General features: G+C 38.3%; 1 protein-coding gene across 3 annotated transcripts; it reads left to right on the top strand.

Moving 5' to 3' along the window:
* Window positions 1–1,125: 1,125 nt before the first annotated feature.
* FBXO30 (F-box protein 30) lies at window positions 1,126–22,859 on the top strand. Of its 3 annotated transcripts, none has more exons than XM_037520528.2 (3): window positions 1,126–1,176; window positions 9,653–11,696; window positions 15,291–22,859. In XM_037520528.2, the coding sequence occupies exons 2-3, from the start codon at window positions 9,669–9,671 to the stop codon at window positions 15,492–15,494; spliced, it is 2,232 nt and encodes a 743-aa protein (XP_037376425.1). In that variant the 5' UTR covers window positions 1,126–1,176; window positions 9,653–9,668; the 3' UTR covers window positions 15,495–22,859. The 3 variants fall into 3 exon arrangements, with proteins under 3 accessions (XP_037376425.1, XP_037376426.1, XP_054553877.1); XM_037520529.2 differs by lacking the exon at window positions 1,126–1,176 and adding an exon at window positions 1,446–1,466; XM_054697902.1 differs by lacking the exon at window positions 1,126–1,176 and adding an exon at window positions 3,930–4,792.
* Window positions 22,860–23,590: the final 731 nt, after the last annotated feature.

Raw genomic sequence — 23,590 nt, 5'->3', positions numbered from 1 at the left:
GGGCGTAGACGCCCATTCTTTGATAGGGTCCTGAGACATTTCTTCAACCCTCAGTCATGTTAAAAGTTAATACAAAGAAAAAAAAAAGTTAATACAAAGTAAAAATCAAAATCAACAAGCAACTATAAACCAGAGACACACCACGGAGTGGGGAGAGGGAAGGGGAGAGGAAGGACTAGGGTCAAAATAAGGGGGGGGTGCAATTATATGGGGAATATAACCACAATGATAATGCATGCATTGTGCAAAAATGAAAAATGATGCAAGAATTATATAAAATAAAATATTCATTAAAAAAAAAGTAGCCCGCAAAGGTGACCTCCAGCCTCTCCAGCTGGGCTGCCTCGGGGTTCCCCTGCAGACCGTCCCGCCGCCTGGGGTGTCAGCCCCCGGGCCCCAGACTCCCGGGCGGAGCTCAGCACGGGGGTGGGGGGGAGCACCCCGCAAAGGTCCGGGCGCTCCGTGGAGGGCTCTGGCCGGGGAGCTCAGCCCTGGGACGCGCGGGGGCGGCCGGCGCTGCTCCAGCCAACCAGCCCGCGGGAGCGCGCCCCTGGCCGGGCCTGAGCTGGGAGCTGACCTGGCCATTCGGCAAGGGCCTGTCTCCTCAGCTTCTAACTACAGACGCAGGGGCTCCTCCAGGAAAACAACACTTTAAAATCCGACAGGACTCGGTCGCGCCGCGGGGAGGAGCCCAGCGGGGCCGCGGGGGCCGCCCCACGCAGAGCCCAGACCTCGGGACCCGCCTCCCCCGGGGGTCCCAGAGGCGGAGTCCCGCGCCGCCGTGCGCGCCGCCGTGCGCGTCCCCGCGTGCGCGCCCCCGCGCCGCTTGGCGTGCGCGTCCCCGGCGGGACGGGCTCGGCCGCCGCCGAGGCGAAGCGGGGCCGGGTGGGCGGGGCTCGGCGGGGTGGGGCGGGGCGGGGCGCGCCGGGAGGGCGGCCGCCGGGGGTGGAGGCCGCGGAGCCTGAGGAGGAGGTGGCGAGGAGACGGAGGAGGGGCGGAGGGGGCAGGGGGAGGAGGTGGAGCAGGGAAGAAAAGGCGGCGGCCGGCGGGGCAGCGGCGAGGAGGAGGCGCCCAGCTAGCGGGTCGGGGGCGCGGGACGGCGCCGGGACGGCCCAGGGTCGCGGGCACAGCGGCCGCGCCAGCCTGGTCCCGGCCGCGCTTCGGCCGCCGCCGCGGGTGAGTGTCGGGAGCTGCGCCGAGGCCGGCGAGGCCTGAGCGGCGCCCGCACGGAGGCTGCCGCGGGGCCGCGCGGGGCCGGGGGCCGGGAGGGGCGCGGGGGTCGCGGCCGGGCTGGGCGCGGCGAACCCGGCCCCGCGGCCCCGGCGGCGACCCTGGCGCGCCCGCGCCGACCCCGCGCGTCAGCAAATGGCGCCCCGCGCCGACCCCGCTCCCCCTGCCCGCGGGGCCGGTCTGGGGCCGCGGACGCCGGAGTTGGACTCGGGGACCCCGGGAGCCCCGGAAGCCGGGTGGGCCCTTTCGCTTTTTAGAAAGTTGGGTTCTTTGGGTCCGGGCGGGTTGACGCGGGACCGGCAGGCATCCTCCGCCGGCTCCGCGGGATGAGCGAAGTTGCGACTTGGCCATTCATGGAAGTGAAGGACCTGGGTCCGCCCGGGGTCCTTGTAAGAAAGGGGAACCCCGGCTTTGGAGGGCTGGGGGCAGGACCACTTCCAGGTTATTTGCGTCCTGTCCCGGGAAGTGCAGCCCTTGGAAGGGGGCCACGGTGTTCACCCTGCGTGCGGAGCCACCGCCTCCGAGGGTGTTGTATGGTGCTGGTTGTGGGGGGGCTGCACGGCCGGCGGGGTTGTTTACCAGGGTGCCGTCTCCAGCCCCCGCTCCCCCTCGCTTGTTTTTCTTTCTGAGCCAAGTCGTTAAGTCCCAGATAAAGGATGCTTGGGAAGGAATTGACCTTTTATTCCATAATTGCTTTGTTGACTCTGATCCAAGACCAAGTTATTTGGAGACATTCTGATATCAGTGTAGATTAACTTAAAACCGTTCGAATGCAAAAAGTCAAACTTTTCTGAATTTCATTTTCGATTTGCTAAGTCTCCGTGCTGCCGTGTCCCTTTAGAGACCTAGTGCATTCGATTCATCTAGTTTGCATTTGGTTATGTTTGTGAATCTTTCCCAAAGCTGCCCCAGGGTGGACGAGGCAAAAGGAAATGAGGGGCATGGAATATACCTTTAGGGTTTTGCTACGAGTTTGGTTTTTCAATGTGCAAGTTTTGCTGAATCACTCTTCTTTATGCTTAGTCACTGTTTCTTACTTCAGACTTTTCGTTGGGGATAACAAGGTGTTTTGCTAACTTTTTAAATGGGCAATTTGGTTTTTACCTGGTACTTTAACGTGCTGCCATGAGCTTTTTTTGGGATTCTGGAAATGGTAGTAGGCGGAGTTTGGTGTGTGTTATCAGAGAACTGAAGTTTCCGATATAGGCACGTTTATGCATTCCAAGTGTACGAGGTATTTAATTTCAGTCCAGTGTTTCCTCGTGTCTAGCATTGGTAGACGTTCGTAAAATACAATGTGTGCTAAAACATACTATTAAAGAGCGATAGTCTATATTTTGTGATAATGTATGTAGTTAGAGAGTTACTTTAAGGTCACCAAAGTAGGCTTTGGTCAATGTGTTTACTATTTAATATAATGTTACTTACATATGGCTTTTAATGGGATACACCCTATGCTGTTCTGCATGGTTTGGGATAAATCTTTTAACTGAATTCTAGTGGTTGCCAATTCTGATAAAAAGAGTACATGCTATGGAATGACATTGTATTTGTAGGTTTTTTGATGTTAGAGTCTTCAGCCAAAAGGCTGTATAAACTATGTTTTAATATACTTCAGTTTCAAAATCTGTCTCATGAGATGGGTGAGATTGGCCTTCCTCTAACAGTTTTTATATTGTAGCCAGGTCATTGAATACAGATCAAGTTGCCTCAACTAAAATCTGGTTTGCAAAAATCTTTTACAAAAAGGATGCCCCCCATTTTTTTTCTTTTTTAAGGTTTATTTATTTACGCATACAACAGCTGGGGTACAGGCCAGAGGTGTGGGGGTGAGAGGATTCACCAGAGACTGAGTGGGGAATAGAACAGGCAGAATGACTGAAATACACTGCTGAGGGGAGCAGCAGGTGAGACAGGCGAGGTCTGCCATGCCATGTGGGTTGCTCCCTGGCCGGCCAGGGCCAGGATCGAACTTGTGCTGCAGAGGCTCCGGATTGCTTCATAATGTGGTGCTTAACCCTTTGCACCACCAGCGAGGCCCCCAACACTTTTTTAAAGAGTGGTACTGTTAGCATTTATAGTTCTCCCATGATTTTTAAATAACTTTTCTAATTGCAAATGACCTGATATAAAAAAATAGTCCGAGGTAAGGCTTTGTGTAAATGTCACATGTAAATCTGACTGCTGTGCAAAGTGACATACATCCACTTTTTAAGGAATATATATTTGTATCCTAATGGACACACACAGAATTATAAACAATCTTTGTAATGTTTTAGATTGTTTCATGGTAGCATAATTGCCTCAAGGTCACCAAGCTGAGATTTCTTGGAAGTTCACTTTTACATGTCATGCTGCCCATTTTAATAAGTGGAGTCCCACTAAGGGGGTGGATTATTTTTATGTTAATATCAACTCAAGTAGGTTCTGGTTTGAGTATTAAATATTTATTAAATACTTATTCTTTCAGTTTCTAAGTTTAAAGTTCTTTTTTTTTTAAGATTTATTTGTTTATACAAGAACTGGGGTACAGTCAGAGGCGCAGGAGGGTGAGAGAATTCACCACAGATAGAGTGGGAAGAAGAACAGGCAGACAGACCGAAGAAACTGCTGAGGGGAGCAGCGGGCGAGACAGGAGAGGTCTGCCACACCATGTGGGTTTCTCCCTGGCTGGCCAGGAATCAAACCTGTGCTGCAGAGGCTGCGGACAGCTTCATAGCGCAGCGCTCAACCTGCTGCACCACAGGGGAGGCCCTTTCATTTGCTTATGTAGTGGAGAACATTGCAAGTAGTTAGAACTTTTATTTTGGAATATGCTACTCATATGACCATATTTAGAAATGTTACATGTAATTTTGATTATATCATATCTGGAATGGTAAAAACTTAAAAAAATCCATATATGTAGGTCATTATTCTATAAATAAAGTCAGAACCAAAGTTTAATAAAAGAAAGTATACATTGTAATCCATTTTAGGCATTCTGGACTCAAGGGGAGGGCATGAGCCTTGAGTTGGGAGTTCAGTGATAGTGTATTTTCAGTCTTGTCTAATTCAGCCCACTCTCTTCTGCTTTTAAAACCAGTGAAACAAGTTGTCCATTGGAGGATTATTATAGTCTTTAAAACTAATTGCACCTGATTAGCAAATTAGTCAGCAAGTGCATTTTTTAACCGTGTATTTGTATTTACTGGCACTAGTACATCCGAGTCCACAGGAAGGATGGGTCTGCTCTGGAGCAGCTTGCAAATAACTGCTAAATTTGAAATTAAGTCATAGACTTACTTGTAGTAGCGGTTAGCTAATGAACCTGTCTGTCTGTAGTTTCATTTCAGGCTTAAATTTAAGCAATATTTTTGGGGAGTAGAATTATATTTTATTTATACCATTTGGATGCTACTTCCTATTTTGAGTTCTTTTCCTCACCATCAGCCTAACCTATTCAGGTACCTGCACTTCTACCTCTACCTTTCTTTTTAAACTTAATTACTCTATATTCATTTTTCTCAGTAACCAGCATCAGGGTTGATTAGGGAATTAGAGCAGCGGAGCATTTATACAGGTAAATGTTTCCTTTTGAGACTTTTAGTATTACTAAGATTTTTAAAGATTTTGAAATAATGTAAGATTGAAATGAACTTTCTTTGATTTGCTTCTTTGATAGATGATTTACCTTGCTCCGTACATAATACCTTGAACAAATTACCTAGGTGCTCAATAAATGTTTGAGCACTATCAACTTTTTTTTTAAGATTTATTTATTTATGCATACAAGAGCTGGGGTACAGGCCAGAGATGCGGTGGGTGAGAGGATTCACCAGAGACAGAGTGGGGAACAGAGCAGGCAGATTGACTGAAGTACACTGCTGAGGGGAGCAGCGGGCGAGACAGGAGAGGTCTGCTGTGCCATGTGGGTTGCTCTCTGGCCAGTTGGGGATTGAACTCAGCTGCAGAGGCTGCAGACTGCTTCATAGTGCAGTGCTTAACCCCTTGCACCACCAGAGAGGCCCCCTATCAACTTTTTATAACTGGTACAATGATGTGATTTTGACTCATTCTGATTGTCTAATGCTTCATATGAGATGATTTTTTTGATGAAATAAAGAATCTCATTTTGTTTTAGAGTTCATTTGGTTATTAGTTTTTTCACTTATTCATGTTTTTAAAATGATTTATATTTAAAAATAACTGATTCTATTAAGGCATAGTTTTTGAATGCAGAAGACAGAAAAATGAATGAAATAGAGATGGTTCTGTCACCTTTGTGGAACTTAACAGTTTTCCTATGGAAAAATATAATAATGATTAATTTGGGGGTGTGACCAGTGTTAAAAGGGAAAATGCAGTAATGTGCATGTACTATAATCCTGGATCCATACCTTGCCTTTGGGTACACAGAAAAGTAACATATAAGCTGTGACAAGAGTTAGGGTAGCAGTCAGGGAGTTAATGGTGTGTGTGTGTGTGTGTGTGTGTGTGTGAGAGAGAGAGAGAGAGAGACATTAAAAGCTGTGACTGGACTGCATATTTTTACATCATACTAATTTGAAGTGCTTTATTGATCTCCTTACATATTTTAATGAATTAGAAGAAATAACTTTTTGAGGGCAATAGCTTTATGTCTAGAGAAAGCTTTAAATGACAAGGCCTCATTTCATTGTGGGGAAAATGTCATGTCTTACAACTATTTTTATGGATTGCTTGTCAGCCACAGAGTATGAGTTGGCAAAGAATGTCTGTTAGCGAAAAGTGAAGCTATTGTAAAACATTTAATCATACCCAAATATTTTCTGGGTTAATGAAACTTTTCCCAGTCATTCAACCTTTAAGTATAAATTAATAGAGATTTTATTTGCAATGTTAAGGTTCTTTTTCAAGAGGGTTTTAGAAAAAAATTTAATATTGACGAGTTTTAAGGTCATCTTGAACTTGAAACCTTCATTTTAGCAACATGTTTTCTACTAGGCCTCTGTGTCACTGTTCAACAGATAAATCAAGGATTAATATTTAAAACGTGTTTCACAGGATTTAAGAGGAGTAGTGAAATACTTCATAAAGACATTTAATTTCATAATCATTATCTTGATTAGAAAGAGAATGTATCTGGGAGTTTTAAATTCTAATGCTGAAGGCTCTATCCTCTGCATACTCTGGGTATTATTGTCTATTGCATTTTCTTAATTTATTTCTTACATATTTAATTGTAAAGTGGAATTAAACTTGATTCTTTGTATAACTATTTTGAGAATTATTAAATTTATAATCTATGTTTACACTGATAATTGTAAGTATAAATTATTAAAAAAAAATTCAAGACGTTTATTGTCAACACAATGTACTATTTTAGTTAGAAAGAACCAAAAAGACTTTCTTCACCACAGGGATGATTAAGTGTTGGAGTAAACTGTATGCAAAGTTGTGTAATCTCCATTCCTCAAATAACATCTTAAAATTGGATCACCAGTTACTGACATACTGCCTTATTTTCTTAAACTTTTGGAAGTAAATCTGTTATTGTCCATGTGCATTGATCAAATATAGATTTAAATGCTATCCCTGCCACTCACTAGGTAGAAGACTTTAGGTAAGTCCTGTAGTCTTAGTGAATCTTGATTTCCTCTCAGTTAAGAAGATCAAAGTGCCGTGTGTAAATGATAAAATAGGCACATGGTTAGTGTTCCCTTTTCCTTCTCTCGGTCTCCTTCAGTAAACAGTACATACTGTGGACTCATTGTTGTGAGTGCTTTTTTAAAAACTTACAATTCAGATGGAAAAATTCAGAAGACGCAATTTTGATGCTTGCCAGCCTCTTTCCACCTTTCAAAGTTGCTGTTTTGTATTTACTTAACTTAGTTATTTGTAGCAGTTCCTGTTGTTGCACACTTTTGAATTAAGTGATAGTTCTATGAGAGATGTTTTGCCTGATGTGATCACGTGATGTGCATGTAATATGAAGTGTCCTGCAAGTTCTGGGAGCATTGGCCACTTGTGTTGGAACTGTCTGTATTTTGAGGTTTCTGTCTTAACAGTCAGGCTCAGAACTGTCACATATGAGTTGAATTCATTATGATTGTTGCAAAATAGGAAAGCTACAACTGTTTTTGCAATCTGATGGCTCAGTGATTTGTCATAATTCTAACAAGTTTTCTCTTTGAATGTTACTTAACAGAAATGTTTCTAATCATTTGTCTGTCACTTCTGTTATGACTTTTAACTTGTCTATTAACTTTATAGGTTCTATCCTAACCTATGTATTTTTTCCCAAACATTAATTAATCAAGTGTAATACCCAACACAATGCACCCACATGATTTTGAGCATTTAGAGGGGAAATATTTCCTGGTTAATTGGAAATTGTGCAGATGGCTTCTGGAAAACCTTCCTTTTAAGCAGCTTTATTGTCAAGTATTTCATTTGGAAGTCTGGACCTTCTTTCTTCAGTTTGCTGTCATCTGCATTCACTGAGCAGAGCTTGTTTTGCTCTTTGGGACATAGTCTGTTCCAGGTTCTGGGTTATTCTTTCTGTCCTGACTGACATCTTGATTGAACAAAGCCGGACCCATGATGTACCGCCAGTACCACCCTCCCTCGAATAAATACAAAGAAGGCGATCAAGCTAGGGTGCTTCTTGGCCTCAGGGTCTGGCAGAGTATAGTTTCAGGAGAAGCCTTGGGACTAGGAGAGGCAAAGAATATGCAAAACCCAGGACCAAGTCTTTGCTTAATGTATACAATTAATGGGGATAAACTGTCACAAATATTTGACCCATAATGTGCAATATTAAACACAATTTAAAAGTAAAGTTTTTGTGTTAAATGTGTGCGCTGTTTCCACCCCCTTGGCATCATTAAACACAATATCAACCCAGAACTTTTCCATTTCAAAAACAAAATCTGAATAAGTAATAGATGGACTTTTATTATTCTATTTTGAAGATAATCAAGCCTAGGCTGTAGAAAAAGAAAGGGCAATTTGGAGAGTGATTAGTTTACTACTTTGGCCTCCAGGAATCAAAATAAAATTTAAAAATGTTTTATACGCTGAAGGAAAGAAACTTAGGGTAATAATCAACATCTTACCCAGAAAATTGTCTACAGCAATGTAATTTAACTTGGAAAATCTTGTGATGAGTTGCCTGTGCCATGTGTAAATAGAAACACACCTAAAGTCGAGACCTTGGGATTGGAAGGAGATTTGAGCAGGAAGTATAGATGAGCATATGGGTAGTATTTGAAGCTCTTGAAAAATTGAGAGCACATAGGGAGAATGTATAGACTAAGCAAGAAATGACTTGGCTCTGATAGTAATATTTTAGAAGAAAAGATTGAAGGTGTGGGGAGCAGTGTGACATCATGAAGACTAAGAAAAGCTAATTCAGAAGGAGAAATTAGTCAACAAAATGATGTAATGGTGAAGGAAGATAAGAGTCTGGAAACAATAACCTTTGGACTTAGCATTGAGGGTCTCAATAGAGTAGTTTTAATGAGTGATAGTAAAATTAAAACTGGACTAGAGGGCTAAAGAGTATAGGGAAGCAAGGAGGACTTTATTTTTTTTTCCCCCTTTGGAAAGTTGACTGTCATATTGTTCACAAAACAATATCACATTTTTATTTACTTCTGACCACCAGCTGTACCTGCTTGAGGGGAGTAACTGTGTCAACAAACATAGTGTCTGGTTCATAGTAATCAAGCAGTAAATGGGACTTTAATGAATGAATGGAGACTGCAATCTTCTGCAGTAAGCAACATACCCACAGTCACAGAGAGAGAACTAGAACTTATATTTTCTGAGCAAATTCCCTGTATGTTTTAATTAAGGTTTACTTACTGATTCATCAAATCAAATAGTTCTTATTAAGAACTATTAAGACATGTTGAAGGAGAGACAAATATTGATAGTTGAAATCTTAAATAAATTCATATATTTAGAGTGAATATAAAGTAAAACTTCTAATAAAGTTTTAGTTATGAAATTCAGTTTATCCTCTGATGAACATGACGATATTCTGCAATGTGGGGTATAATCAAGATCAGTTTAGTTGAAATTTAAAGGGTGAAAGCTAAAGCTTTATACTGAGTCTAAAAGTTAAATATGTATTAACTTGTTTCTGGCATTAGTTTATAGACTATGCAATCTACTAAAATCAAAGTGTTGTATTTTAAAATTTTTGCTCTCAAGTATACAGTTACTTGTCGCATAAAAATAAACCTGTCACATTTTAAAGTACTAAATTGTTACTTGAATGAGAGTGCTTAAGCTCTTCCAAGATGTGATCAGTATATGTCAAATATACTTGTTCAATGTGTTTGTTTTTCACCCTAGAATAAGCTGATATACATTCAGTATATAATTTCAGTTATTAAATAATTTTTAAGACTCAATCATTTCTTGCCTAACTTCTTTTTTCCATCTCAACTAGATCCGGACTGTTCATTATGGAGGAGGAGCTGCAGCATTCACATTGTGTGAACTGTGTTAGCAGACGGTGCATGACCAGACCAGAGCCTGGCATCTCCTGTGACTTGATTGGTTGTCCATTGGTTTGTGGAGCAGTTTTCCATTCTTGTAAAGCTGATGAGCACCGCCTTTTATGTCCTTTTGAACGAGTGCCTTGCTTAAACAGTGACTTTGGATGTCCATTTACAATGGCTCGAAATAAAGTTGCTGAACATCTAGAAATGTGTCCTGCAAGTGTGGTATGCTGTACTATGGAGTGGAATCGATGGCCGGTTAGTTATGCAGATCGGAAATCCTATGAAAATCTAAGCAGAGATGTTGATGAAGTGGCACAATTAGATATGGCCTTGGCCCTTCAAGACCAAAGGATGCTTTTAGAATCTCTCAAAGTAGCCACTATGATGTCAAAAGCTACTGATAAAGTATCAGAACCCAGAGAGCAAATCTCAGTAAAATCAACTGTTCCAGAAATGCCACATGCTAATGGTTTGGTGTCTGTTGATGAAGAATCTTATGGTGCACTTTATCAAGCCACAGTAGAAACAACCAGAAGTTTGGCTGCTGCTTTAGATATCCTGAATACTGCCACAAGAGACATTGGCATGTTAAATGCAAATCTCGGTGCTTCCTCAAGTGAAATGGATGAAGTGGAAAATGCTAGAGAAAGAAACTCAAAAGACCAAGACCATCTTTATGAGGATGAAATAGGAGCAGTAGGTGGAATTGACCATAACGACACCAGTGAGAATGCCCAGTCTGAACAAAATGGTTCAAGTGATTTATTATGTGACTTGAATATCAGTTCTTGTGGAACTTCTACTCTCTGTAATGGCTTTCCTTTGGAAAATATATATACAGACGTCTTAGAACAGAATCAGAATTTACATGGTGACTCAAAACAAAGTAACTTAACAAATGGAGAATGTGTAGCGTCAGATGGCACTTCAAAACCTTCCAATTCACTTTCAGTTGCAGCACAACTTAGGGAAGTAATACCATCCAATGCTTTGCCGAATGGTACAGTTCAGCATATACTCATGCCGGATGATGAGGAAGAAGGAGAAGTGTATTGGAGAAAAGTAGACTTAGGGGACTTGAGGAATGTGGATGTCTTGTCTTTCAGTCATACCCCTTCATTCAAATTTCTTACTAATTCGTGTTGGTCTAAACCAAAGGAAGATAAAGCCGTAGATACATCAGATTTGGAAGTTGCTGAAGATCCAATGGGGCTCCAAGGAATAGATCTCATCACAGCAGCATTACTGTTTTGTCTAGGAGATTCTCCGGGTGGGAGGGGGATATCTGATAGCCGCATGGTGGATGTTTATCACATTGACTTTGGGACTCAGACTTTTTCTCTTCCATCTGCAATATTAGCTACGAATACAATGGTTGGGGAAATAGCCTCAGCTTCAGCTTGTGATCATGCCAATCCACAACTTTCAAATCCAAGTCCTTTCCAGACACTTGGGCTGGATTTAGTATTGGAATGTGTCGCTAGGTACCAACCCAAGCAACGTTCAATGTTTACATTTGTTTGTGGACAGTTATTTAGAAGAAAAGAATTTTCTTCACATTTTAAGAATGTGCATGGTGACATTCATGCTGGACTCAATGGCTGGATGGAACAGAGGTGTCCTTTAGCATATTATGGTTGTACCTATTCTCAGCGTAGATTTTGTCCATCAACACAAGGAGCAAAGATTATACATGACCGCCATTTGAGGTCATTTGGTGTTCAGCCATGTGTGTCTACAGTATTAGTGGAACCCGCTAGAAACTGTGTCTTGGGATTACGTAATGACCATCTAAGTAGTCTCCCTTTTGAGGTTCTGCAACATATTGCTGGCTTTCTTGATGGCTTCAGTTTATGCCAGCTCTCGTGTGTATCCAGGTTAATGAGGGATGTGTGTGGCAGTCTGCTTCAGTCTCGTGGAATGGTCATACTGCAGTGGGGCAAAAAGAAGTATCCAGAAGGAAAATCATCATGGCAGATAAAAGAAAAGGTTAGTTTAAATCCTAACTGTCAAGCCCTTATTTGACATATAATAGGCATTTAATATTGTTGCTGAATTAATAAAATTAATACCTTGTGGAGAAATCAATCAAGCATCCTTAAAACTTAATATATGATGACAAACTTTTTATAATAGTCCATAAAAAAATAAGTACAGTTAAGAATTATTTGTCATCATCACGTTTACTGCAGACATCCTAGAACTGGATTCCAATCTAATATGGCAAAGGCCACTTTTGTTTCTTCAGTTGGGCAGTTCTGTACCCACCGAACTCTTCTGTAATGACTTCCTTTATTTGAGTCCATATTAACTACCTAATTTGGGCTCCATCTGAAACATTTTCAGCACAGGACAATGGAAGAAGCAAGAAGAGCTTTTTCTTTTTAACTACTTGCAATTTGGCATTTTCTCTATTTTTAGAGTCGGTTTTTCAGGTAGAATTTATATAGGGAGAGATGAGAAAAAAGTTTTAACTACAGTTACTACCAAGTGACCAATGAAAATACAAATGGACGGATGTGGAAATAGGGTGCATAAGATGAGAGTATGGCAGTAGGATCTGTTGCTGCTGCTGGGGACTCTGCAGTTAGTACAGTATTATACTAGTGTTGTGTCCAGAGCTGGACTGGAGATGCAGTTGGATCTGGGAACAAGTCCTTGCTCTACTGCTTTCCTCCTGTGATACTGTGCTTTTGTTCATCTTCTGTTTGAGGCATTATCCAATCGGTAGACACCAAAAGGCATTACAAATATATTTCATTGAAGGTTTTTTTTTTTTTAATTTAGAGCATTTATAATAAGAAACTTTGCATTTTAAAAGATAGGAACAATTTTGATAAACCTCACAGTGGTTGCATGGGGTTCAAATTGCTGGTTACTTTTGTCCTTGTCACTGCTAAGGTTTTTTTAGTGTAGTTTTTCAGAATTTTACTTTTACGTCTGTGTTCTTGTAGGCCTTTACTAATAAATGAACGTGGTGATTATATTATTTTTTTCCAAAGGGAAATTTGATGTCTGGAATGGGGCACTTTTTGTCCTTGCTCTCTTTGAGAGTTTCATTTGTTGTCATTTATATGCATACTCCATATCCATAGCCTCTCCTCTTTGCCTCTGAACTCTACACCGTTGAATATATACGCATTTACTGACTGTTTCCTTGATTGCCCCACAACACACTTACATGTCCAACACATGTCCACTTCTCTACCCCACTTGATACCAGTGAGCATCTTAAGTTGCCTAACCTAAGGGAAAAAAGGACCACCCGCTTTTTTTTTCATTTCCATGTCCCAGGAATTATAAAGTCCTATTGAGATTGAGCCTCCCTTCTTCATATCTCTCACATCTCCTTCATTATTGCTACCGCTGTTTCCCTAGTCCAGCCCCACCCTTTGATCTCCTAGAGCACCACAAAACTGGATTCCTGCTAACTGGCTTTCTACTTTCGAGTGGGTCTTTCTCCAACATACGCTCTATATGGAGCTAGAGTTACATATATTTTCTTAAAAACAATTTTTACAGTGTCATTGCAGTGCTTAAAAACTTCACATGTTTGTCCATTGCCCTGGTATAGAGATTCTTTAATGAACATTTAAGACTTTTCATAACTTCGTGTCCATATTGACATTGTTAGTTTCCTCTAGTCTCTTAACATTCCAACCAGGTTGACTTAATAATTGCCTGATGCTTGCTTTCTTGCCCTCAGACCTCTGATATATTTGTAATACCTACTTTTGAATGCTTGCAGTAAGCTGGACAGTGTGTTAATGAAAGCACTTTTGTTTCACTAACTTGTTTATTATACTGTCCCCATCTTGTGAAGAAATTGATGGATTCAGACCTAGGAAACCTGTCTCTGGGGATATTATCTTCATCTCCTTGCTATATCTTGTTTACTCTTCAGAGCTTACTTCCTTACCAATGCTTTCTGGAACCCCTGCCCTGAAATGCACTGCTCTGTGTCTGTGTACCCCACTATATGCGCCTACCCTCTACACCTCCTAAAGCTCTCCCCATGCTGTTTTGAAATTCACTGATGAATTGTCAGTTTCCTCCACTAGACTAAACTTTCTTTGAGAAGCGAAACTCTCTGGGACCCAAAATAACTCCTATCTAATACAGCATTGGCCTTCTAGTAGGCACTAAGTAAATACCTGATGGTACCTGAATGAAAAATTGTCCCATTAATAAGAAAACTTGTTATCAGGGGGTGGGAGCCATTTTCTCCTGAGTTTATTTCACCAGACTTAATTGTATGAGGGAGGCTGCCTGCCATCATTGACTCGGTTAATGCTATCTTCTAAATCTTAACAAAAATTCCTAATTTTCCCCATAGTTTTGTGGGCATAGGGAATTGTCCAAGTGGCTACCAACTTCTGTAATGTCTATGGTAGTTATTTCTACACATTCACTAATTCCTGGAAAATGACTCCACAGAGGGTAATGGATGTAACCCTAAGCAGCAAGTAACCCTTTGTGAATAATGGTGACTTATGTTGCCAGTCGAAAATTGTGTCCCCACAGAATTTGAAGACATCTGCCCCCCAAAAGTCATCATCATCCTTTCCTGAGAAGCTCTAGTGCTGAGGACTTCCCTCAGATCCACTGCTGCTTTGTGGCTTATCTGCTGCTTACCATGTGTTCAGTGTTGTCTGCTCACCACTTCCCTATAGATGAGTCTGGGATGCTTAGTCTTATGCTGCCCATTCATACTTATTACCTAGGTCTGTTGTGCTCCATGCATGCTTGTTTACCTGTGTGTGGGCAGCTTTATATTTTGAATTGTGAAGATGAGCGGGGGTCACATGGTCATTGCTGGACTTAGAAGGTAATGGGACTTCCAGGTGTGGAGCTCCTGAGTGGGCACAAGGGGAAGTAGTCCATATTTTTACATGTGGACACAAGAACAGGTATGGCAGGTGAATATTTTACCTAGAAATGCATTTTACAATGATATAAAGTCAGATTCATTGCAAAAGCTCTTTGTGTATTTTCAGAAACGTTTTGAACAAATTGAAAGCACCCCTATATTTGAAAGTTACTGACCACCATTAGTACTTGTAAATAGTGGGAAGATAAGGTACTGTGGCCCACAGTATTCTAGAGTATTCTTTTAGTGTACTTCATAATATGTTGTAAAAAGGATGAGGGGGAAAAATCTTGGCAGTAAAAATATCACTTGTCAATTTCTTCAGACTTTGGATAGGATGTAGGAATAGTGTGTAATATGTATTTCAGGAGGTATCTCTATATTCATGAGGTTATGATATTTTAAAAATTGCTTACTAAGCCAGATTGGAAGTGATTTTTAATGTTAGTTTTTGTCTTTTATTTTCTTTTTTGGTTATTACAGCTATTGAAGTCATAGGAATTAATGTCCTAGAAATGATTTATCTGTAAATACTGGATAAACAGATTTATACAAAATGGATTTCACTGCATACATTGTAGTCTGTAGCTAACTGCTTGAGATTTTATAGTGGTTGTTTCTCTGATAGTACAAATGTATATAGCGAGGGTAAGAAGTGTATTTTCATTCTTGTAAATCGACTTGTTTAAATCTGAAGTAGAATTTTCTTTTAGGTATGGCGATTCAGTACTGCATTTTGTTCTGTTAATGAATGGAAGTTTGCTGACATCCTCAGCATGGCTGACCACTTGAAGAAGTGCAGTTACAATATTGTAGAGAAACGGGAGGAAGCAATTCCATTGCCCTGTATGTGTGTGACACGGGAGCTCACTAAAGAAGGACGCTCACTTCGCTCAGTTTTAAAACCTGTACTTTAAAAACTGTCACTCCACTTGCACATACATGCAAGCACCTAGTTGAATTTCTTTGTAATACGAAACACTTTATTAATGTATTAAATATTACAACTAGCTAAATTTATTGTCACTATGTATATAATGTTTTGAAGTGACATATATTTTTATAAAGTACTGTTTAGTTGGAAAAAGTTGCCTTAATGTTTGAAATGTGTGAAATTTTTGCAACTTGCTGGACAGGGTGATTTAATTTTTAGCCACATAGTAAAATATTTCAAACTTAGTATTTTTAATGGTGTGCATATTTTGGTTCTTAAATTTTTTGCTTCTTAAACATACATTATCCTGACCAACCCTTTACTCCTCGTGTTTTCTGTGGGTTACAACCCATGCATTCAAAAAGCAAAACTTTGATTCAGAATTTTGTCAAGTAGGTTTTTCAGATAAAAAATTCAGTTACTTAAGCACTGCCATAAGATCGTTATAAAGTCTGTAGATTGGTAATAAATAAATGATCTCTAATATACATTTATGTAATATTTAAAACCATTACTACTGTTTGGTGATTCTATTTCATTCACAAAAATGTTTTCATCTTAGGTTTCTGTAACTACACAGGAGTGACCCTTTGCAACTCTTTGTTTTCAACACCATCTCCAGAGACTCGTGGCAGTGGGTTGTATGACAAGTTAATATAAAAGCAAACCAAAAACCTGTGAATTGACCTTAATTTGAAATGTGGTATTATGTATTTGCTATTTGGAAAGAAGATAATAATACTGCATTTTAAGTTTGAATTGAGTATATTTTGTGAGTGAGCTTCAACTATCCAGAATCCAAAGGGCTTAACTTTTTTTTATATGCATTTAAAATGTTCATCCTTTGATGTTCATAAAGGTCACAACTATGCTGATTTAAAATATTCAAAATGTTAATGTGAAATTTGGTATCTTTGTAAGATGACAATCATGAAATGCAAACGCCCGTCTTAGCTGACAATCTCTTTAAAGCATTTCCAAGTTAATTTCCTATAAACTTATCTAACAAAAAAGTAAGAACTGCATCCTTCTGTAAGGATCAAGGTATCATAGAAAAATAGTCAAGACCTATTCTTGAGGTATTTTATTATAGTTTTCAAATTGATTTATACTATCATTAACCTGAGGTAGTCAGTTAAAAAGAATGAACAGATCAGTATTTAGAAACAAATCGCAAAGTTGGGATTTGTATTTAAAATTTTTTTGAGTAACTTCTGTCATCCGGTAACCTGAAATGGTGACAAGTCACCTTGTTATACAAATCAGAACTCCATTGTACCTTCTCATCTTTTCCTACATTTGTCCCTGCCAGTGCTCTATTGTTACTAGATTCTTGCCATTCCCATAAATGGCAATCAGTCTAGGCAGAGGCGTTCCTTGGGCATTAGAAAAGAATTCTGAACCTCTTAGGATTTGTTTTGGTAGGATCAAGTCCTTATATTGCACTCAAAAAATATAGCATTAAAGACTAATCAATTATTTTGCCTCACTTGTCATTTTAGTTAGTGGAATACTTATTCCTGAGTGTGTAAAACTTTTTCAAATATGAAACTGAATCTCTGAAACAGCCTCCATTTTCTTGGAGGAGTCAGATATAAGATATCAAAAACTGTAAAATATAACCCTGCATTTTAAAGTTTTGCTGAAGAACGTGTCTATGGTTAGGATAGCACATCCACTTTCTGTTTTATGGTTGTGCGTTTTAAAATCCTTGGTTTCTAAGTTTAGATTTCTTGTTTGCACACTGGATCATGAGATATTTAACATTTTCACCTTATATTTGTTTTACACATCTTTGCTTGTTTTCTTTTTTGTTTGTTATGCCACCATAATTTTTGTTTAAAATGTTTTCTTTGTGCAACATTTCTTCAAATTCTAATAAAATTAATATTTTTTCTTCATATGGCTCAGTAACTTAAAAAGAAAGATTTTCATTGAAATAAAATTGTAATACTTGTCTGATAAATTCTAAACACAGTCATATTTCTGTAGTGATTCTCTGCATGTTAAAACAGCTACTTCATGACCATTTTGTTCACCTGTATTTTACTTATAAGCATTAAATTTTTTTTTAATATGAAAAATTCAGTAGTTTACTTTTCTGCCCCTTTAATATCTCCTTGAAAGTAATCTCAGCTAGGAATATTGAAAGGCTTAAGATCTCCTGGCAATATTATCTTTGCAAAACTTGGGAACCATCAATGTAGCCTTCTAAACATGAAAAGGTTTTTATGTTGGTGAAGTAACTTGTCCCTTGAGAAGTTTTTGTTGATTGCTTTTCCTTTGCTAACCAGCAATATAAAGGGCAAGTGTCAGGACAGAGGAAAGTACCTGAACCCATTTTCATCCTCTGCCTACTTTCCCAGAACTGCCATTACCTTAATGTATGTCTTCCTCTTTAATTGACTTTGAGACTCACAGATCACTTATATTAGTGGTTGCCAGTGTGGTGGCTGGTGTTTTCACCTGGGAAGTTGTCATAATGCAATTTCTAGGCTTCCCTCCAGACTTACTGAATCAGAATCCCTGGGGTAGGAGCCAGCATCTCTTCAACAAAGGCCTTTTGGTGATTCTGATGGACAAAATTTTGAGAACTTAAAGGAAAAGCTGGGACATGCATCTATTCTCTGGAATGATGTATTGTTGAAGTGGATATATGTGTGTATGTACGTGTGTGTGTGTACATGTATAATCCAAAATTAAAAGTAATGGTAGTTTATCAATATTAATGGTTTATTATATGTTCTCTCAATCTTACAGTGAAATATAAAGTAAGTACTGTAGTTACTGAACATTTTTTTAAAATGTGTATTTATTAGTGTATTAAATTTGTTGTTGGTAGAATTTCATTAGTGTTCTGTTCAAGGTAAATTGCAGTGCAACTTACAGTTCGTTAGCACTGACATTTAGCCTAGTCATTCATTCTCTTAGTGGTTGCGAAGTCGTGTGAATATACTAGATTTTTAGAATAAGCAAGGAAGGTAGAAGTAGATGAATATGGGATTAGATTCTACAAAAATAATTGTAGAAATACTTTCAACCCTATCAATAAGAAATATTAAAGATTGGGTTTCTGGTTTATCAGTAATATAAAATCTTTTTGGTCGTCAAGCCTGTGCTGCATTTCTCATCAGTGTTATTGCTATTTTAACTATACCTTAACATTAGATATTGGGACCTTAATAAAGCTGAACAAAATGGGATTTCAATAAAACTTCCACATCCCTTAAATATACAGTGGTTTACATTACTATATTGGTAACAGATTTTTACCTCTTTCAATTTGCATGTAGTTACTGGTATTTAGAAGCAAAACAGAGTTCTTTGTTTATTCCATTCCAATCTAAACAGACATAGGGTTCACTAATTTTTAATATTTTCTGAGGAATAATAATGCAAATATTGAAAAAACATTTGTTCATGTATGATGCACCACATTGGAAGTTGATGTTATTGGACTCTGCAGAGGTGGAGATTTAGAAGTGAGGCAGAAAGAAAGTACTCAGTCCTTATTTTCTCAGTGGGCAGAACAAAGCTTTTTGATGGGAAGACTTTTTCTGATTGGCTCATTTTCTGAATACTGCTCTAGGTAGTCTTACTAGGCTCATGAGGCCTAGGAAGCAAGAGAATATTATTCTTTTAAAGAAAACTCGGTGACTCATCCATTGTGTTTAATTCAGTGGTGGGTTTTGTTAGGGTATGATATAAATGTGACTTCCAAACAAAAACGGTTGAAATTTGGAAGGAGGAAAGGCCAACCTGAGTGAACTTTTTTAATGAAAAGAGGATAAGAAATGGGACATTTAGATGTATGGGCATTACTTTGGAAAATATTGTTGCCTATGATATTTGATTCCCAGTGTTTTGGAAAGAGTTACTGGTAATACCAAAAGGAAACAAAGTAGAAATTAACTAATATGGTAGGTTGCTCTGAAAACTCTTTGCAAAAACTTGGGTCTTTTGCTGAATTTTTACAAGTGTTTTCTTGACTGTGTGATTGAAAAAATTATAAATTTGTTATATGTGTGTGTGTATATATATGCACATATATATATTTTTTGCATGATTAATATCCACAAATTGGCCAAATAGATTTTAATATATCTTAGGGTGGATTAATGGAGCTACACCTTAATTTGTTTTTTAGAACATTTCAAAACTGGAATTTTCTGTTAAAAACGTTTGACATTGCAATGTCTTAATGTGGGGAAAGACTTTATTATTAAGCTACAAAGAAATGGGTTACAAGGACAATTCATGAACACTATAGAAAAACAGTAAGAAATCATTAATAAGAATCTTTTAAGTCATCTTTTGACTAAAACATCCATTATTTCCCAAAGCGTTTCTAAAGCAACCTAACAACATAAGGAAAATGTTTGTTTTTCACTAACAACTGATAATATTTAAGCATCCCCCAAGTCATTTTATTAGCCCGTTTGCATGCAAATATAAGAAATGATTCTTTTATACATAGTTAATTCTAAAGGTGTTAGTAGTGTATGTGTGTTTAATAATAATATAATAATAATAATAAAACTGCATTTCTGTCAAATTGTCCTTTCCCAGTAAAAGCCAGTTTATTAGGCTTAGTTTTTACCCATTCTAATACAAATTGCTTGATTTCTTTTTTTTCCCAACAAGATCCTTAAACAGTAAATAGGTTAACACAAATGAATGTGTTAGCTTATTCTTTTGCAGAGGAACTGGCTAGATTTAGATAGGGGTAGCTTCCTTCTACCCCTTCCAGTTAAAGAATAAAGTATTGCATTATTATCCAGTAGCTGATAAAAAAGAACAATCATAATTTGTTACTTCTCAAAAGGTTGTAGTTGAAGAAAAAGATTCCTGTCTTTGCTGTTCCAGCATCTTTTTTTTTCATTGAAGCCTTCCTTTCCCTGTGGTAATTATTGCTTTATCCCACAACTTTTTCTGATCATTTGATCAAAAAACCTAGCTTAAACATGGTGTTTTAAGAATATTGTTCTGCTAAGCAATTGATTTTTAGTAGTTTTTGGCCAATAAATTTAGATTTGATTAACATTTGGATTCTTTTAGTCTCACAACTCATAAATAAATTTGGAGTATTGCACATCAGCATTCAGGTTTAACCATAATATATGATTAAAAGAAATCAAACTGTAGAAATGGAAATAAGAATGGATACTACCTTTGTTCAAGAGTAAAATTACCCAGTGAATTTTTAGTTACGTGAACTGGATGTCTTTATGTGAAATGATAACTTATTAAAATGATTCCTATATTAAAAATTTGAAATACAGCAGATCATGGTATTGATTCTCTACAACATTCCAATTACTTTGTGATAAAATCTTAATATATAAATTAAATTGCTTCAAATGATAAAACCTTAGCATATACATTAAATTGCTTAACATGTAAATTAAATTGCTTCAAATGATTAATAATTCAAATGGTTAATAATGAATTCTGTGCTGCATTTGAATGTAAAGCTGTATTGTTCATTTGATCAGTTTTAAGCACCAATCAATCCTGAAAACTTGAACTGCGTTCTGAAAGGTAATTGCACTGACTTTACTCACTTACCTCAGATGTTACTTGATTTTCAGTATATCTTCCTTTGCTCATTATTTACGTTAATAGTTGACTTTTTCTTGAATGCAAAAAAAAGGTATGGTATTTCTTGAAAAATATGTAAGTAAAAGAAGCTGGAAACAAACACCACATATTGTATAGTTCCATTTCTGAGATACACACAGTAAGCAAATCCATAGAGACAGAAATCAGATTAATGATTGCTAGAAGCTGGGAGTAGGGAATAATGGGAAGTGTTTCCTCTGGTAGAGATGAAAATATTCTAGAACAAGAGAGTGGCAATGATTGCACAACATTGTGAATGTACTAAATGAATTGTATACTTTAAAATGGTTAGAATGGTAAATGTTTTGTGTATTTTATAATTTAAAAAAGCAGGGGGAGGGGGCTATACACACTCATTACCAAAGTCAAAACTTAGGGTGTTATCAAGGTGTGCATAAGCCTTAGCTATGATATTTAGAATTAGAGTGCTAGTAATGTGACAAATTTATTCAGTTTAAAGTCCTAATGGAATTCATGCCTCTCATCACAAGAGCACTGCTGGCAGCAGCAGAAATAAAGTGTAATTCATCACAATTTCTTATATTTAATACAACTGTGACAGGGAGCAATTGGTTTCCATGTCAATGTTAATTTTCCACCTTTTACATTGTATTTTGATTCCATGTGGCACATCTTCATCTCTTTTTAAAGGTCTGTTTTTAATATCATGCTTTCAAAATATGCATAATTTCAGGGCTTTTTAAAAAGAGTTTTATACCTTGTGTTCCTTTTAAAAAGCAATGATGTATTAGATAAGACTAAATTAATAAATTGAATTGATGTATACATTTTGTATTCTGTATTTTCTTGTGGGAAAAATATTTGAATCCTGGGATTGGTGGATACTTCAGTGATTAGTTTCTCATTTCATATTCCCAGAAGTGGAAGCTGAGTTTGTCTTTGTATTCCTTCACCAAGCATTTATGGTGCACTCATGCAAGACACTCTCAGCTTGATTCTGAAAGATTGTGACAGGCAGCAGAGGCAGTAGCCCCAATTAAGCCACCCTCTGTCCAGCCCTGGGGAATGGGGAGGAGCCAGCCCAATGCAGAAGCCCCACCCCACCCACCTCACAGGCCATAGCAGCTGGGTCCTAAAGCAAAAAAAAAAAAAAAAAAAAAAAAAGTGGGAGAGAGAAACACAGTAACAGACAGCAACAGGAGTCTTCAAAGAATACCACACCACAGAAAGAGAGCAATCTCCAGAATCCAGCCACAGAAACATGAAAGATTGTGTGCTTCCATCAGAATTCAAAATGGCCATGATAAATTCAAAGAAATGGAATAAAGTTTAGAAAAACAAGTACATGAACATACTGAGAAACTAAAAGGTGCCTAACATCATAAAAGGAACAACTACAACTTTTTCCTCCCCTCCCCACGCCTTCCTATTATTATTCCTAGAACTACACTACCGGTGCTGCTGTTGCTACCACTGCTATAACTACTAGTATTACTTCTACTACACTGTATCTGGTAACTATGCCAGCTATATGGACAAAAGGACAAGTTCCACACAACGGCAGACTTTGGCAAAGATTTACTTTAAATGGTTCTTCACGTAATGCTTCTCCAAACACTTAAAAGAGATATTCTTTGGTACAGTAGACTATACATGGTCATAAACTTACTTGAAAAAAAAATACACTTATTAATCATTAAGTATACTTGTATTCATGTCTTTGGGAAGCAGGTGTTTTCAGATTACTTGATGCCAATTATTTACCACATTATTCTAAGGAGCTGACTTTAGAAAATTGTTGATTCAAATTAGTGTATAAAGAAAGTTAAATAGCTTTGCAAATAATGTGCCAATTATAATTAGGGATATATTTGCCAATTAAGGTGTATGTGCACGCCAACTGGAATAACAATAAATATAATTAAATGAGCTACACAGAATGAGACTGATAATATGAAATGAACCATCAGGATAAATAAAGTGGATGAGAAGAGACTTGCATTACAATAGCTTTACTTAATACACTTGCAGTCAGACCCAGAGTCACAGAATTCGAGGAAGAAAAGTAATAATGATAAATCATATTCAAACTAGTGTGTTGTGGCTTTTCACTTTAATGACTTCTTATTTATATAATTTTGTGATATTTCTATAACAGTGAAGACTTCTTACAAAATAGGTTATATGACCCAGATATTCTCCATCATCACTGAACCCCTTCCTCTTGCAGACTACATTTTGCCCCATTTGCCAAATACTATTCTTTCATGTCTCAAGCCTTCACATAGCGCTGTTTCCTTTGCCTGGAATACCCTACCCAATTTTTTGCTTGCTAAATTTCAGTTCATTGGTGAGGATCCAATTCTGATGGCTCCTGTTTCTTGCCTGGACAATCTCAAGTCAATGAGTCAGCCTTGTCTATGTCCTATTTTTAAAATCATACCTTTTTTTTCAGAATCACACTGAACTGCCATTATCTATTTGCAGATACGTGTA

The sequence above is a fragment of the Talpa occidentalis genome, unplaced genomic scaffold (assembly GCF_014898055.3).
Source record: "Talpa occidentalis isolate TD23 unplaced genomic scaffold, MPIMG_talOcc4v2.1 talOcc4.2, whole genome shotgun sequence".
NCBI lineage: Eukaryota > Metazoa > Chordata > Mammalia > Eulipotyphla > Talpidae > Talpa > Talpa occidentalis.
The sequence above is the reverse complement of the archived record's forward strand: the minus strand, read 5'-3'. Positions and strand labels throughout refer to the sequence as shown.